This window comes from Choloepus didactylus, chromosome 8 (assembly GCF_015220235.1).
Source record: "Choloepus didactylus isolate mChoDid1 chromosome 8, mChoDid1.pri, whole genome shotgun sequence".
Taxonomy (NCBI): Eukaryota; Metazoa; Chordata; class Mammalia; order Pilosa; family Megalonychidae; genus Choloepus; species Choloepus didactylus.
Genome location: NC_051314.1, coordinates 117,408,860 through 117,426,869, shown reverse-complemented (window position 1 = coordinate 117,426,869; position 18,010 = coordinate 117,408,860). Strand labels below are relative to the sequence as shown.

The following is an 18,010-nucleotide window of genomic DNA, read 5'->3' as shown; positions in this document are numbered from 1 at the left end:
GGTGATATATTTTTGTCAAAGACCTATTTATAATATGAAATGTCATTAGTGAAAGGCTAAATCTTAATTTTGAAAATAATCAGGTATAAAAACAATACGTTCCTTCATCAGAATTTTCAGTAATAGGTTATTTGGGTATTAGGCAGAGTTTAACAACTTGTATAAGATAAAATTGTTTTTTTGTTTTTTTGTTTTTTTAAAAGACACCTTAACTCTTTCTCTATATTTAAGCAACAGACTATGACCCTCTAGCCAAGCAAATACTGTAACATGAAAATAATCCGAACTATATGCATGAAAATTATACCACCCTCTCATTTTTTCTCTTTTTATATAGATAGAAAACTATTTTTATTTTAAAAACTGGCAGCACTATTACACAGTACTATATATTGTTAAATTTATTGGGTTGGGAAAAATAGAAAGGCACAAATATATTGATCTTGATAGTACAGAATAAGAAAATGCAGGATTCATTTTTTTTTACAATGAACAGTTCAGACATGAGCCTACTGGGTGCTACCAAGAGGAGGTGCTGAGGTTTATGCATCCCTTTAGCACCATGATTTTAAAGCTAGAAAGACCACATGATCAGATTAGGGGGTGTGGGAAACCTAAAAAATATTACCTAAAGGTATTTGTACTGCTTCCATATGTAAAATGAAGTGTGGGAAATGCATGGTGGATACCAAAGCATTGGAAGTCATTGGGTACTTAATAATTTGTGCATTCAGTGGGGCAAAATACTTGAAATTGGGCTTATTTTAGAAAAGTCTCGAACCCATAGTTACTATAGTTCATCTAATGACAAAGTTGACAGGGGAAGAGATGGCTTTATCCATAGACAGTACAGGTGGGATGTCCTCACTGGACCGCTGTTGATGTCAAACTATATTACTCCCCTGGAATATGCACTTAAAACACAATTACAAATAAACCATTGTCAGCTGCTAATCTCAAATTAATTCAGTTTATCATTTCCCTAGGATAAAGTAGAGACACTAAATGTTTAGGCAAGTTTTGGATGAAGGTGCTTATAAAGGAGGAAGTGTAAAAGCTGTTGGAATGACCCATAGTTTCCACTTTTTTTGCCTAGCTCTGAACACAGCAGAGGGATGTCAGCCAGTATGAAATCACTAGGTCTTGCAAGTGACTGGGGATACTACAAGGGAGGAGAGAGATGATGACAAATGCGTAACTGTGACAACCAAACAATCTTGTCTAGGGCTGCTCCTGGTTCAGAGGAAATAAAGACGCTGAGGGCTGCCATCCATGTTTGTCACTCCACATCACCTGCACCTTTCAATTCTAAACAAAATCACAAGATCCCGAATTACCCACAACAGACCCTAAATATATTTATTATAGTAGCAATAAAGTATAACAAAATCTCTCCTCTAGGGATGATTGCATTTTTTTATGCATTTTAAATCACCATTACTTGGCCTCTTTTCCAGCAAAATCTCAAGGCATGAAATTTTCTAGAGCTGACAGCAGGTGTTTTTCATTTCATTCTTTTAAGCCTCTGAATAAGTACTTAAACTATAAAATGGGAAATGGTTTACTACAGGAAAATGATAATTCATTACAAAAGTGATTCTCAATAATTTCTCTATTAAAATTACTTATTCAGTGAGAGTAGACAAACTTAGTTGCTGGAAGCACAGAAAATATAACTCTCTTTAAATAAAAAATGGTAAAAAAAAACCTCACAAAAGTGAATTTATGAGGCATATGTTAAAATGAGGGTATATTTTAGGATATGAAGAGTGTAAGCTAAAAAGTTTTATGATTGAAAACAGTCAACTGTAACTATAGCAACAGCAAATGTACCATAATTGCATGTTTGGTTACATTTTTCCCCTGTAAAACACTGACCTCTAAGAGGAAAGAAAATTCATACTTATGAGTTCTGAGCCATAAAATATCAGCAGGGACATATGCCTGCCAACCAGTACCCAGAGCTGTGAGGTCACCTTCTTAATCACTCACTTACTGGGAAGGGCAGGAATGACATTCACCTCTTCCCTACATGCAGCCAGACAGAGAACAAATACATTGGAAAACAATTCTTTTCAAAGGAGTATGTTTGCTTTATTTTTAAAGTTTCAGGAATTTAGCCAGCCTTCTGGTATATTATTGTTATTGTACAGAAACTAACCCGCAATGGAAAGATCTTAAGAAATTTAATTTAGATAAATATCTCTACTTAATGAGGTCACAAGATGTTGTTTACTATGGTTTGCTAATTTGTTCCTTCAAGTCATGTTTCCCACATTATAAATACCCCTGGAAGTCTGAGAAAATTAACCTAAGGAATTAAAAAAGGACTTTAAGAAGGAATTAGTCATCATTTACTTTTTCTTCTTCAAACTAGACCTCATTCACCTAATTCCTCGAGTTCTGATCATCCTATTTGGGTTTGGTTCAGCTTTAATCAATGTTCAATTTGCTTTTCTGATAGAACAAGAAGAATCACAGAAACATATCTCCAGAGGTGAAGAGATAAACTACCCAGTTTCATTCCCTCAATTTGCTCCCAGCTGGGTTATACTCTTAAGCTTGGTAAGTACTTAAAAGACACAATGAATTTTATGTTCTCCTCAAGATATATCGGTGTTACAAATGATGATTTGAGCTTGGGGGCTGGGGTCTGGGGGAAGAGTTTGCCCTCTAGCCATGCTGATAGAACTCCAGAGGTTTAGGACTAGGAAATAAAAGAGAAAAGAAATGGAGCTTACAGGAAAGGACTGCTTGGCACTGACTTAGGGGAGCTAGGTTCAGGGAACTTTATTGAAGGTCTGACAATGAGAGAGGAAAATAGAAAGAAATAGGCCAAGCGGCAGGACAAGGAGAGAAAATGTAAACACCAAAAGATATACAGATCTCCAGGGTGAGGATAGCAGTGGCAGGAGTGACAGAGGTGGGGGCTGACAGGTTGTAAGAGGATGATCAGGACTGGATTGGGGCTTTACAGGGACACAACACAACCCAACTACCACCAGGAAAAAAAAAAAAAAAAAGGCTGAGAGAGAGGTGACTTAGGGCAGCAGGAGAGCGCAGTGATTCAAGAACAATCTTCAGATCAGTAAAATGAAAACATACAATAAGAATTACAGGAGAACACACAGATTACTGTACAAAAGGTGATTAAAAAAAATCTCACCTCCGTGGATAATCTCTTCATTTCTTGTTTGCGCTGATGTTCTGCTACATTTGCCATGGATTCAGCCAGTTGATAGAGATCTTGATCCACTGGTGCTCCCATGAAGTTCAGCTTTGGGGGCTCCCAACCATTGCGGAACCGTGGAACATAGGGTGGGACAAACTGTTCTTTTGGCCACTCTGATCTATATGGGGACATTAAGATACATAAATAATAAAATAAAGATAAGAAATGTATCTATGTTCATAACTGTCTTTGGAAAGGCTAGCCACAAACAAAAACAAAAACAAAACAACCTAAAGCTACACATGTCTAATCTGTCCTCCATCCATCCAAAAAGAGAAAGTAAACATGTTTATGCTGGTATTTAGTGCCAATAAAATGAAGCCAACAGGAATTCTGAATTCTGCTGCATCATGTATTTTCACTATATTGCCTCAATTCTCCATAAACTCAACTTTTTAACATGGGCACAGGTTTCTAAAAAAAAACTGCATAGGGACTGTGAAGCTAGAAGTGTGTTAAGCATTTAGAACTTAACTTCTTTACTCTCTAGAGGAGTCTCATATTCCTATCTCTTTCTTCACTCCCTTCCCATCATTATGAAGCCTCCTGGTATTAGAAATGTCTTTCAAAAGGGAAACAGCCCAGCATGTTTCTAAGATTTATTATTTTTTAATTGTGAAGTCACCTAAAAGGAAACAGATGACCTAGTTTATAAACTAAATGTATCAGCTAGGTTTCAATCAGAAAAATAAGGTTAGGACTAATCTGTAATCATAACCATTACCCATTCAGTATTTTATGATTTTAAGTGAGACAGACTTATTTCTACAAGCTCCTAACCACTCCAGACCCACATAAATAACTAGGATAGAAATCATAGCTTCATTTCTGTTACAATATGCTGTTTTTTCTTTCAGACATGATTTACTTCTTTGTTATATTTCATCACTATGATGAAATGAGTCATTTTATTCAGATTATTATGTACTTTCATGATTCTTTTTGAGTTTTTGAATCTGTACATCAGTTTCTTTATACTATTAACAATTAGGATGTGAAATGACCATTTTTCCCATGTGAAGAACTAGGACTATATTTCCTTATACTATATTTTTCAAATGGTGATTAAGGCCCTTATGTGAATAGGACCCAACAAAGAAATGAAATAACCTGAGCTATTATTTTTACTAAAATATCTGGTGAATTTAATAAGCTCCATATGAAAAATAAAAAGATTCTATCTTATCACAAAACCATACTCTATTAAATCTATACATTTAAGAAATCTATTTAACTAGTTTTGCATACTATGATATATAAATTTAAAAATTAGACTATTTTCAATATAAAAGCAATGACTGCAGTGCTTTTAAAGAATTTTCTGCTTGATAAACACTGTAAAATATAAACTACATCCCAACACAAGCAAATTGCCAAAATCCAAAAAAAAAGGGAGAGTGCTTTGTAATATGATTCAATAGGAGAAAAGAAGGAGACAAAAATTATTAGTGGGCCATTACTTTCAGGCAAACCCAACCAAATTCATCAGGAAGACAAAGCTCCGAGTGACCATACTGAATGATTTATTACAAGTAGTGAGAGAAATAAAAAGACTTGGGTAAAAGTGGAAAGCAAATTTTTTTATTCACATCACAAAATTGGAAATATTTTTATAACTTGCCTTCATCGGCAAACTTTAATGCTACTCTTGGTAATGATTTGTCTTGCATCATCACTTATTGTCAAGTATGCTATTCTTAAAATTTTCCCCTTCTCCTTTCAATTTCCTCTGCAATTATTTTAGTCTAGGAGACTAATGATTAATAAGGAATCTCTACTATGGCATGAACATCCCAGGTACCTCCCTGTCTCCAGTTACTTTTGCCCTTGTCCTTGCTACACTCAACTACCACACCGATCTTTCTGAAATATAGATGGGATTATGTCACACTTGCATTCATAAAGCTATTGGTTCTTCATAGCCTGACGAACCATGCTCCATCTCCTTAGTATGGCACTAGCAGCCCATCATAATCCAGTCCTGCCCATCCATATTCCTCACTTAATGCCAGTCTTCTTCCCTCCTTTCTTCACAAAGGCCCACCAAATTGTATATTCCAACTAAAACCATACTCATACTCTATTCTCTTGACATTCCTGCTTCATGCCTTCACTCCTGCTTCTCTCTCTACTGGGACGGCTCCTTCCATGCGACGTATTTGTAAAAATCCTACTCATTCTGCCGAGAGGCAAATTAGCATAGCAATTATAAACGTCAAATCCAGAATCAGATTGCCTGGGTTCAAATTTCAGCTCTGCTTCTTGCAAGCTGTGTCAATTTGGGCAAATTATTAACCCTCCTTCATTCAGTTTCCATATCTGTAAAATGAGGATAATAACAGCATCTATGTCAAGTACATAGAAGAGTGCCTAGTAGCACTGTATAAAAACTTTACAAATAATTGCTAGTATTATTTTATATTGATTTTAAATACCAGTCTTCTTTGAAGGCTAACTACCCTCCTCTCTAAATTCTCTTCCTGACTGCTTCACTGCTTTTTCAACAGCATTTTATTTATGGCTCATTCCTAATATTTATCATGCCTTATATTACAGACACTTCAATCTCCTCCACTAAATTTCTAGGTTTTTAAGGGTTTATACTTTTTCCTTGTATAACACCTAGCCCTTCATACATAAGAAGGCCCAATAAATGTCTCATTAAATCCATGTGAACAGAGCACAATACTTACATGTATTACATGTATCAAATGTTAAACTCGTATATGCCTACCTGGCTTTCATCCAAGTTTCTCCCAATGACATCCACAGCTGCCTTTCATCAATATTGAAGGTATAATTTAAGAAATCAATTGTATCCTTAGTCAATAGAGGGCTGAGTACTGAGCTGGCTAGGTCAGGACCTCCTGTTGCCTGTACCACCTAAAATGAAATTAAATCATTTCTTAAAAACAAGATGACTATTTGGGTATTTTTGAAATGTGTAGACAAAATTCCATGCCAAAAACAAGTTACTGTTTTATATAGGCAAATTAAATTTTGATGTTGGGCAATGCACTATTGAATGAAAATCAGTTTACCAATCGTCCTTGTCCAGCCCAATGGTGCCTAATAATCTCAAATTAAAAGTTAATGGTTAATCAAATTGCACAGCATCTGCCTGTTGGCTGCATATGATTGTACTTGCCCTGGAAAATAATAATGATTATCCAGAGAATTCTAAGTCAGGTGGTTTAACTATCTGGGTTTTTTTGTGTATAGTCTACTGACAACTCTTATTATGCCAAACTTCAAAAATGTGATTCTAGAAATGAATAATATAGGGAAAACAAGGTTCAAATTAGCAGTCTATGGCTCTGCCCATATAGACAAAACAAACAAACAAACAAACAAATAAATAAATAAATATCAGAATCCAGGGAGAAAGAAGAGAGAAGAATGAGAACTGGTACTATTATTTAATTCTAGGAAATTGCCCTAATTTAATACAGAAAATATAATGACTAGCAGAAACAAACAGGTGCAACTCTCTGATAAAGCAAAATGATAAGTGTCTGAAAACTGCTCCAAATTTCCTTTCCAGGGGCTATTTCCTGGTTAAAGATATGGTTGTTATCTCCTAGAGCAGAAACCAGAACGCTTTTATAGAAAATCTCACTTTCCCAGAGATATGGCATAAGAAGAAAGAGGATTTTTGAGTGGCTCCAGATCAAAAGTCAATTTCCCTCCATTCATCCAGGTGTTCTGAGCATGCTGTACTGTGTTAGGCCTCTGTGTCTTTGCACAAGCTGTTCCCAATTACCCAGAAGTCCCCTCCTCCATCATTAAGTTTTAGGCCCAAAACCCTGGAGACATTCTTGGCTTCTACAGTTCTTGCACACCACATCCAACATATCAATAAATCTTGTTGCTTCTATGGCCTATAACTAGAATCAGACTTCTCACCAGCTCCAGTGCTACCTGTTCCCAGCACCATAATATCCCATCTGGATTACTTTAATAGCCAACTGACCCCTTGTTCCCTGAAGTTTCAAAACATTACAGCCAGAGCATTCCATGATCTGCTGAAAACCCTCCAACCATCAGAAGTCTCAGAATCACCTATAAGGTCCAACATGATATGTCCTCCTGTTACCTTGCTGATTTCATCTCTTTCTAATATTCTTCTTCACTCTGTTCCAGTCAAGATACCTACTTATTACAAGAATATGCTTTGCATGTTACCACCTCAGAGCACTTATATTAGTTGTTCTCGGTCTGGAATGTTCTTCCCTCAGAAATTCATGACTCACTCCTCACTTCCTTTGCTCAAATGACACCTTCTCAATGTGGCCAGCCTGGGTCACCACATTTAAGTGTAAAACTCCATCTCACACACACACACACACACAAATATGCATGCACACTGAGCACTCCCAATTCCCCTTCCCTGCTCTAATTTTACCCCATCACATTTACTTTCTAGCAAACTATTGTTTATGCATTTATTTAGGTTATTGGTTGTTCCTCCACATTCTAATTTTTAAGAGGATAACATTTTTGTCTGTTTTGTTCCTGATGAGCTACAACAGCAGGCTTTCAATAAATATTTATGAAATAGATAAATAAATGAATGAACATTTAATTGAAACAGAGACAGCCCTGGAAGTGAAAGGATACTTTCATGAAAGAAATCTGGGTCTCTGACCAAATGCATGATGCAAAGCCATCCAGCCAAACTTGGACCACTCATGACCAGCCTATTCTATCAGAATGGGTAAAACTTCAATACTATCCAAGCCATTGTATGTTGGGTAATAGCATACATTGAAACAGTATGCTTCCAATGAATATTTCTTTTCATTTCCATAGCTCTAAGCGGGGTAAAGGTTTCCTCATCCATAAAATAAGATATTGGAACTAGATGGTTTCTAAGGTTCTTTTAAGCTCTCAAATTCTATTTGCTTAATATTTACACAGATGGCAAGAGAAATAGCAGCCATACGAGGTTATGAAGAAAAGCTTAGGTAATCCAGACAGACAATTTGGATTGAAAAAACATACTAAGACTGAGAATTTTCTTAAATTAGTAAAATCTTACCATATTTAATGGAGTAAACAAAAAATGAACCAAATCTGCAGCACTGGGGTTCTGTATGTGATTCTTCAATTTGGCCTATAATATCAAGAATATAGACAATTTTTACAACTTGTGTTACTAGGATGTAATCGAGCAGAAAACAGACACTCAAAAAGGTCCAAAACAGACTTAGAGGAAGAATTCTTTACTGCTGATTTCACTTTTAGTAGATTCACCATCATGGACTGAGTTAGATTAGGAGAACTTAGTTTAAAAAAATATTAGGGGTCATAATGTTTTTTACCAAGTCTCTTAGATACACACGTTTACAATTTGTTGTTCTAATTAAAGGCAAATCAAAACATACATACAAATCTTCAAGAACAATTTGTCCCTTAGTTTAGTGAAGAACATCCTCACTAGACTTCAAACTTTTTTGTTTCTTCTAATTATATATAAATAACTTTCACTTACCAGAAGGTTAAATCCATGTTTAAACTTTTGGAAACAGTCAACAAATTCATCAGGAGGCGGAGGCTTTGCCCGCAGTGTTAAAACACCCTCTAGATTTAGATGGTAGATAAAAAAGGGAAGGGATAGATGATCCCAAAAGTTCCAAGAAAATTTATTAAATGAAAAAACAAAAAAACACATTCATGTCTGCAGAGTATTATGATCACAACAGATATAAGGCTACCTAGTTACTCCACCGTATCTTATAGTCTGACTGTAACAAATGAAGATCCAATGTTTGAAAGGGATTTCTCCCATCCTTAGGAACAGCAAATTACTCCATTCAATCCCATAAATACATATTATAACCTTTCTATGAGCCAGACATTGTGCGTACCATTGTGAAGACTGTAACGATGAGTAAGTTATACAGGCCCTACCCTTAAGGGCCTTAAAATCTAATAGAAGAGATGAATCAGTAAACAAATAAAAGAGTCATGTATTATGGAAAGAGATTGCATCTGGTTGGGGTAGGGAAATGTGTATCTAAAAGACTGTTTCCTGGGGAAGGTAGCCTTTAAGATGGGATTCGAAAGGTTTGTTCCAGGGCAAGTTGGTTGGAAAAACATCATGGCTGGCGAAAAGCAGCACAAGCAAAACCGTGGAAAAAGGAAACTGAATGGACATGAAATGACAAACCTAGAAGCAGAGAAACATGAGAATGAAAAGCCAGCTCAAGGTTAGATTGTGGATGACCTTACTGGCAGAGTAGAGGTGGACTTAAGTCAACGGAACATGGAATTAACATGCTTTACTGAAGAAGAATGAACTGACGGCCTTCAAGTTTTAAGATGTTTGTCCTCATCACGGGAGTATAGGCTTTTAGGAAAGACTGTAGGCTTGAAGACTGCTGAGGAAGCTGGGTGAAAATGAGGACAGCTTGAAACAGGATACTGGTTATGAAAATGAAAAAAGGGAAAAATGGAGGCAGGAGACTGAGAAAATAGAATCAGTGTTGGCTATAATCTAGAGAAATGAAGTCATAGAAAGATCTGTGGTTTTGAATCCGGGCGAACAGGAAAGTGGTGCACCATTCTTGAAGAATACAGGAGGATAAAGTGGTTTGAGACACCAGGAAGCAGTAATACTTAATTTAAAAATATGTGGAAGGGAGGTATATCCAGCTATATACACATCTGGAAGACAAAGCTGTAAGTCATAACTAATGAGGTAGATATTGAGCTAGAAAAAGATTTGAAAGTCATCTGTATGTAATGGAAGGGATATTTATTTACTATGCTTTTATATATTTCAATTTCATCTAAACCATTTTGTCACAGGAGTATGAATAATAGTTGTATAATTATAAATTTATACATTTTGAGGACATTTTAAGTAGCTGCACTGCAGTAAACTTAAAAATTTCTTATATGTAACTTCGTATCTGACTTAAATGTACATTTTGGAGTTCTGTGATACAAAAATTAAAATCCATTGATATTCCTAACAATTTTAAAGTGAAAAGTCAGTCCTTTTATTCAGCAATTAATGAGATTCTATATTTACAATAAAATAATCTAAATATGAGGAGGGTAGAAATATGACTTTAACAGACACTAACTTTATAAAGACTAATGAAAATTATAGACAGATGGTCACCACCTGAATCTCAGAGTCCACAATTTAGACAGAGCATCTAGGGTCTTTCTTAACTGCAGCCAATCAGAACCAAAATGGACACCCCTTGGGCTCACACTGGTTTTTGCCTAAATCTCCAGTGCTACCCCAGAACTAGAAAAGGAACTTTGATTCCACTTTCAATTGGGTTTTGCTGAGCAGTTCGCAAAGGCAAGACACTGCCTGCCACTGGAGTTCTTAATGGTCTTTAGAAAATTTTAAAAATCCAACTTACCTCCTGGCCCTTTCTTTTTACTTTTCTTAGTTTTTTTCCTTTTAGAAAGCTCAGAAAATGCTTCAGCAGCTTTTTGGAGTTTTGTGATAAAAAATTCAATATCATCCAAAATGTGGTTCAAGATTTGCTAAAATTAGAAATTACAGAATAAAATATAAAACAAAACTCTTTTGCCTTGGTTATACACTGCTGATCAATAAACAAAAATCAGAAAGTTAATTTGAAAAAAAAACTCCCACAGGCAAATTTCAAGTTTATCAGTAATTCTAAGAAAAATAATTGAACTAAACACACCTGTGACTAAAGTCTGACATTTATATATTTCTTTAGCTTAATTTTGCTCTATTTTCAATGCCATCAAGAAAGAATTCAAAATATCTACTCAGATCAGCAATTATTTCCAATTACCCCTAATTTTCTCATAGTGTTCTCCCACATAATGTTAGGGAAAAAAACTGTAAGAAGCATTTTGTTAGAACACTGAGCTTTTTTGTTTTTTGAAAAATGTCCCAATAAATTACTGACAATATTTTTTTGAATAAAAGATAAATAGAATGTTGTGACAATCTAACAAACACATTGCTAATCTATAAGAATAGGAATTACTAAGAGTTTCTACATGGTAAAATGGAATTAATGATGTACAATGCTTTCAGGAATCATTGGATTTTTATTAGCTCATGTATTATGTCCTAAGTTGAGTTTCTCCTGTATATGAAACTTGACATTCCGCTAATTAAAGACTAGAAATTGGGATTAAACAAACTTACAAGTTATAACAAGCAATAGTGTGCTGTAAAAACTAAATTTCAAATTTCAAATTCTTTTAAAGTATTTGTTTCCAACCGAGCTGGGAATATAAGTATAGTATAAAAAATAGTTATATTAACTTCTTATTCTATGATTATACAACAGGGCATTGTCATTCTACAAGAAATTTACTATGGAGAAACAAAAATAAATATTGCCTTATGGGTTATAAAGGATTCAAATTTACACATATACCTTTTAAAAAAAGCCACTTAATTTTTCTTTCAGACATTCTAAAATACATTTTTAATAAATGCTAGGAGGACATATTAAAAAGATATTTCAATTCAATTATACATCCAATTCAATTCAATTATGAATTTCAAACTATGAGGAAAGAAAAACTGGATCATTCCTCAAATCTGATAATTCAGTTTAAATTCTTTTTTAAACTAGTTAATATGCTAGTTCTTCTATCACAACTCATGTCTATCTAGTGATTAAATAATGGCATAAATGTAAAAATAGTTAATAAAAAATAATACAAAGAGGTAACAATCACTGGATATCAATAACAGTTTCCACAAAACATCTTTATTTAAGTCAACTGTATTTTCTCTGTGAATATTTTTGTTTCCTCTTAAAAAAAAAAAAGCTAATGTCTTAAGGATGGTTGTTATACTTACCACATCTCTGTCAATTCTGGCTGCCATCATCTCAGGTGTTTCTTCCTGCTCATGATACTGCCTTGGTTTCTCAACTAAAGAAAGGAGAATCATAAGTCTTTCAAACTGTTGCTTAAATGATACTAATCTAGGTAATTAAACATGAAAATAGCCTAGGAGAGAGTGCCCTTTGCAAGTGGAACACCACCACTGGACATGTAAATCAAAACTGTACCCATCACCCATGAGGTGCATCCAGCCACCCCTAACAGAAACGCCAGGGCAAAGCTCAAGCAATGACCTCCCTACCTTTATGATGTTGAGTTACCCTAAATTTTCCCCTCTTTTCTCTCTTGCTCCTGTGTTGGCTACCTGTGGAACCAACCCTAACTTAGCACCCTTTATTTCGTGCACAAGAAAAGAATATAAACCACATTTCAGCACCTTCTTTTTAAAAAGTGGTCAGCTAAGGCAACAAAGCTACTAATTTCTATATGCTGCAACACTGTAATTACAATGAAACTTTGAGAGTTCTGATGATAGAGTGCTTCTTAAAATTCTAGTTGTAAATAAGCATAAAATCTACAATGTTGTGCTTATTATTTTAAGCTGTGCTTTAAAAGCAGAAGTACGTACAGCAATTTGCAAATTAAAGGATAAATGTCTTAAGAGCATTTAAGATGTTAACTCAGTTGCTAGAGCATAATCATGAGGCTATTATAATGAACTGTTTCCTGGTATGAGTCAGTTCAAACTACCACTAAACACAGATAGCTCTAACAAAGATTTTACATCAGATTAAACAGAAAATGCCTGGATGGAATAAGAGAAACGTATCACCAATAATGGAAATACAACTCATGATATATCATCATGACTCACAATGTTCAATACAGAGAACTGCAAAAAATATTGAAAACTCTGAATTGATATGCCTCAACTACGTCTAAATTTACCCATAAATGGAACACTTGTCTCCCACCAACAGAAAAGGAAAAAAAACAAAAAAGAAAATCCAGAGTCTTATGAAACTAGTGTCTCACTGTAATTTAAAAAGATACTGCACCAAGTAGTCAGGCAGAATCTTACGAGAGCTCAGAAACCCCTGGGGATAAACTTTCTCTTTGTCGTAAATTATACCAGGTTTTACATATGTTTTTGACAAGTTTACGCAGAATGCATAAACTTAAGTCATATCCTTCCTCCAGCTCAACAAAGACTATTTCAATCCCTCTGAAAATAAAATCCAAATCCGTTCCAAATCATGAACCAGGAATTATTATACCCATTTTACACGTGAGGCTAAGCACAGAGAGCCTAAATAACTGCTCAAGGCCACAGGCAGGTTCAGGTTCTGCTCCAGAATCCAACTTTTAACCCACCAGACCTCAAAGTAGAGTTCAATGTCACTCGTTTTGGCAATCAAGTTGTATTGCTTAACTACGCTCTGAGATATTATGCATGAATAATACTGTTTTGGGATCAAGGGTATGATTTTAAGAAATCTCATTAGACTAGGAGGCAAAAGAGTGAAGCTCTAAATTGTATCAAGTTCAAACTCTCTGTATCACAATTTATTAATCCTTAAAAGGAAGAGATTGGACCAAACATATTTTAAAGCATTTTCCAGTTATAAAAATTTCAGATTCTAGTAAGATATTTGGACAAGTATAAAAAGTTATACTGGGTACTATGATATAAACAAGAATGTCAAGGTAAAATGATGGTACATGATAAAGGCCCATTGACAAGTTTAGCCAGAGGGTGAATTCTTTTAACCCCTTCTCCACTGCCAGTGCCTTTCCAACATCCTGACATCCTTTCTACATAACTACAACTAACTTGTCCAAAGGAAATAGCATTAAGAAATTAAATGGAAAGAATGTGAAGTGCAATCTTAAAAAAACAAAACAAATTAAAAAAAAAAACAAAAACGGATAGTCTCTTATTTGGTATACATTCTACTTCAACCCTCTTAATTTTAGTCAAGTCAAACTTCCCTTCTTACACGGTATTAAAAAAAAAAAGACTAATCCTAACATCATATTTTTTTCATTGACCGGTTCTGAACTCTCACAGATAATAATCTTACAGTCTCCAAGGCTTAACATTTCCTTTATCTAAGATTTAATTTTTTTTAAAACAGAACTTATGCATGTTCAAAAATCAGATCAGAATTCGAAAGCAACAACAGATGCCACAACCTAAAGTAAGTGTTCAGTATTAATTCCTAGAAGTACTCACAGTCCCCATGGTCAGCGGCCCACGCAGACCAGGCAGCCACCCGACTCCTAACATCCACCTGGGTAACCGTCCCAGGGGGCACAGGGGCAGGAGCTCTTGGTGGAGGTGGGATCCCAGGGTCTGCTTTGGAAATCATCCTTAAAAAGATGAAAATGAACTGAATCTTCACTGTCTCTCTTTCTATAACACATCCATTTGCTCAATTCATGGCATTCGTTCTTCAACCTCGAAAAGAACTATGTTGAGGGGCAGAACAGTAAAGATGCCCTAACCATTGATAGACTACGATGTATATTTATAATTCTGAATAATATATAAAAATACAGAAACATGTAAATTCAGCTGAAAACTAGGTTGCTTTTTTTTCCCTGGATCTTGTGTGATTTGGGAAAGGCTGTGTACCAACTCTTTCTCATTTGCATTCCCCTTGGCTCCCCTCTCTTGAAACATCAATCCTCTTTCAGGACTCCCTGAGACTCCCAACCCCAGCAGAAGAAGCCATATCAGAAAAAGACCAGAAACACAGAGAAAAGAAGGAGCAAATACATATTGACAAAATTGTGAGAGCAAATTAGTCAGGCTGAATTCTGTAAAATAAAATAATATGCTTCTATTGAAAATAATTTTGCCAAGTCTTTAGAGGGAAAAACGACCTACAAACAAATCCATTTTACCCTTTAATTTATTTTCATGTTTTTACCTCAGGGCATCAGGGCGCCTCTTCTGTTTCCCTCCTTTACTGTCACTGATTGCACTTTCAATATCTTCACTAATTAGGTTTGCCTGCAAGAAGAGACAAGTTACTTGGGAGGTTATAGATTTTTTTGAGTCTTGAATACAGGTTAAAGCATAAAAAAGGATTATGTTCTCTGTTGTAGTCAACAAGCATCTTCATGTAAAAGGAAAGTCTTTCTTTTTTTCTGCTTTCAAACATGACTCTGTTTATTTGTTTTTTATAAGTACAGGATTCAAAAGCTGAAGGAATTCCTACAGATTATCTGATCCAGGATTCTTTTAGTTTTTAAAAAGCTATCCTTGCATAAAGACAAAAATTTGAAAGCCACAGTTCAAACTACAAGCACAGACTGAAACAAAACTGGGTAAATATCTCTGCCTGAGAAGAAATGAAGAAGTTAGAAGCAGCCCATCCATGTAGGTGTCGTTCCTTCTCCTTCTCATCCCCAGGATCCACTGGGCCCCCATTAGCCAAAAGAAACAAATCATTCAGCCCCAGCAGAGCTGCTCTCAGCTTAGGACAAATTCACCATGACCATGGGATGAAACCCACACTAGGTTGTACCCTTTGATAACCACTTTATTTTGTCACTTCAGGTAAAAATTGATTTTCCCAAAAAGATTGGCTCCAACAAGAACGTGGGATTTGGCTTTCTTGGGAACTAACGTGAGATTAGCAGCTATGAAGTTTTTGTTTGACTGTGAAGTCTATTTGCAGCCAGTAACTATTACCACATATTAGAATCTTGCTGGTATACACTTATCTTCTATTCTTGTACCACCTGTTCTCAGTAATTATGCATGCTTTTTCCAGAATACATATATTGTATATTCTTTTACTTGAACAATGATAATCAAAAAATTATAGAGGTGAAAGGACACTTAAAGATCATCTAATCTATTCTTCTGGTTTTATAAGTGATGAAACTGAAGAACGGTCATATGAAATGACCTGGCCCAGGTCACACTGCTGGTCAAATGAGAATGCTAATGCACCCCAGTTCAGCATTACTTCCATAAGAACATCTTAGTTTCAAGAAGACATTGCAAACAGCATGTCGAAGGCATACTGTTATATGGGATATTAATACTGAAGATGCCTAGGAATCTTGAATTTTACCATCTGTGCCAGTTTGGATGAATTATGGCCCCCAAAATGCCATTATCTTTGAGGCAATCTTGTGGAGGCAGACATATTAGTGTTGATTAGGTTGGAAACTTTGGATTAGGATGTTTCCATGGAGATGTGACCCACCCAACTGTAGGTGATAACTCTGATTGGATAATTTCCATGGAGGCATGGCCCCACCCATTCAGCATGGGCCTCGATTAGCTTACTGGTGCCCTATAAAAGTGCAGACAGAAGGAGCTCACAGAGCTGCAACTTAGAGAGACAGTTTGAAGACGGCCGTTGAAAACAGACTTTTGCTCTAGAGAAGCTAAGAGAGGACAAACACCCCAAGAGCAACATTTTGATGAACACACAAGAACTGAGAGAGGAGCTAGAACTCAATCTGGGATCAGCAGATGCCAGCCACATGCCTTTCCAGCTAACAGAGGTTTTCTGGACTCCAATAGCCATCCTTCGATGAAGGTACCCAATTGTTGATGCCTTTCCTTGGGCACTTTATGGCCTTAAGACTGTAACTTTGTAACCAAATAAACCTCCTTTATAAAAACCAATCCATTTCTTGTATTTTGCATAACAGCAGTATTAGCAAACCGGAACACCATCCTACAGGGGGCTATTATATTTCTAAGGAAAATATTGCTACAGAGGTGGGGCAGGAGCACTGTTTGAAGTCCCAAAATAAAGAAACATTAAAACTCGAAAGTAATGTTGCATGATGATTCATATAAAAGAAACTACATTATATTTCAATGCATTTACATTTCCAATTGGGCAAGAAAATGAAAGTCTCATATGTGGAGTAGGGTACCAATGAGTAAATGAATATAGTTGCTTAGTGGTACTTGAGCTTTTAGCTAAGATAAAACAGTATTCAGTAAATCCATTTTGGATCCACAAATACCACCATCCCCAGTCAAATTAAGCAAGCCCTTTATTCTCAAAACTGAAATCCAGAAACTTTACTTAGCACAGCAACTTTTAGTCCCCTGGGGAACTCATAAAGCACCAATGCAAATGCCAGATTTGAAACATCTTTCACCTTAATCCTCTGTTTTAGAGATGCTTGAATTAAATTTTACTATATTTCCAAAGCAAATGTTCATTTAATACTTATTGATTTAACATGGTAACCTTGTAAAACTCTTAATATACTTTATAACTTTCAAAAGTCATTACATAAAAATCTGATAAACATCACATACAGATTACCTAAATCCATCTTTCTTTTCAAATAAGATTTTTTAACATCATCTATTGCATAAATTGCAATTAGAAGAAAATTATAATATATAGTTTACAGTCTGAATTTATCTATCATCTTTTAATGTCAAGCAAATACAGAAAAGAAAAGATAGGGTGACTCTTTGCACTAATGTCCCTACATCTGTATGTAAGATAACTTACCTCTATATTTTATAAAATACAATCACAATGATAAATCACTGCTTTGGCAAAGTACGAATCACACAAAATGATTTCCCTTTAGAGAAATCTACTTATGAAATAAGATATTCAAGGTTGAAGATAACTCTGAATGTCCAATAAAGCATCACAAATTATAATCATATGAAAATTACAGTGCCCTTTGAAATATAAACCTTCAGGATACCCTGTTATTATTGGTAACTATGTTTGTGTATCATTTGGGGATGACAAAGCCTGAGCAATTATTCAAGTCACATAATTAAACTGTGAGCTTCAAATCAGTATTGTGGGAAATGTCTAAGGGCTTCATTGTAATAATCCTTCAATGTGATTAGGGCAAAATAAAAGAGGATAGCATGATTATTTAATGTCCAAGAAGCAGTTTTTAAAAAATCAGTTTTGATTATAAGTCCAAGGCACTCTATGAAGAATTTAATATATT

The 18,010-nt window shown here is 35.3% G+C and overlaps 1 protein-coding gene across 3 annotated transcripts in view; it reads right to left on the bottom strand.

Moving 5' to 3' along the window:
* Positions 1-18,010, bottom strand: part of EPS8 (epidermal growth factor receptor pathway substrate 8) — a 183,275-nt gene that overhangs the window by 29,509 nt on the left and 135,756 nt on the right. For all 3 annotated transcript variants that reach the window (XM_037845336.1, XM_037845335.1, XM_037845338.1), the window contains 8 exons: positions 14,977-15,059; positions 14,277-14,413; positions 12,054-12,127; positions 10,618-10,744; positions 8,727-8,815; positions 8,274-8,348; positions 5,967-6,115; positions 3,167-3,350 (listed from right to left, as the gene is read on the bottom strand). In XM_037845336.1, coding sequence (XP_037701264.1) covers positions 3,167-3,350; positions 5,967-6,115; positions 8,274-8,348; positions 8,727-8,815; positions 10,618-10,744; positions 12,054-12,127; positions 14,277-14,413; positions 14,977-15,059 — 918 coding nt within the window. The remainder of the gene's footprint in view (positions 1-3,166; positions 3,351-5,966; positions 6,116-8,273; positions 8,349-8,726; positions 8,816-10,617; positions 10,745-12,053; positions 12,128-14,276; positions 14,414-14,976; positions 15,060-18,010) is intronic.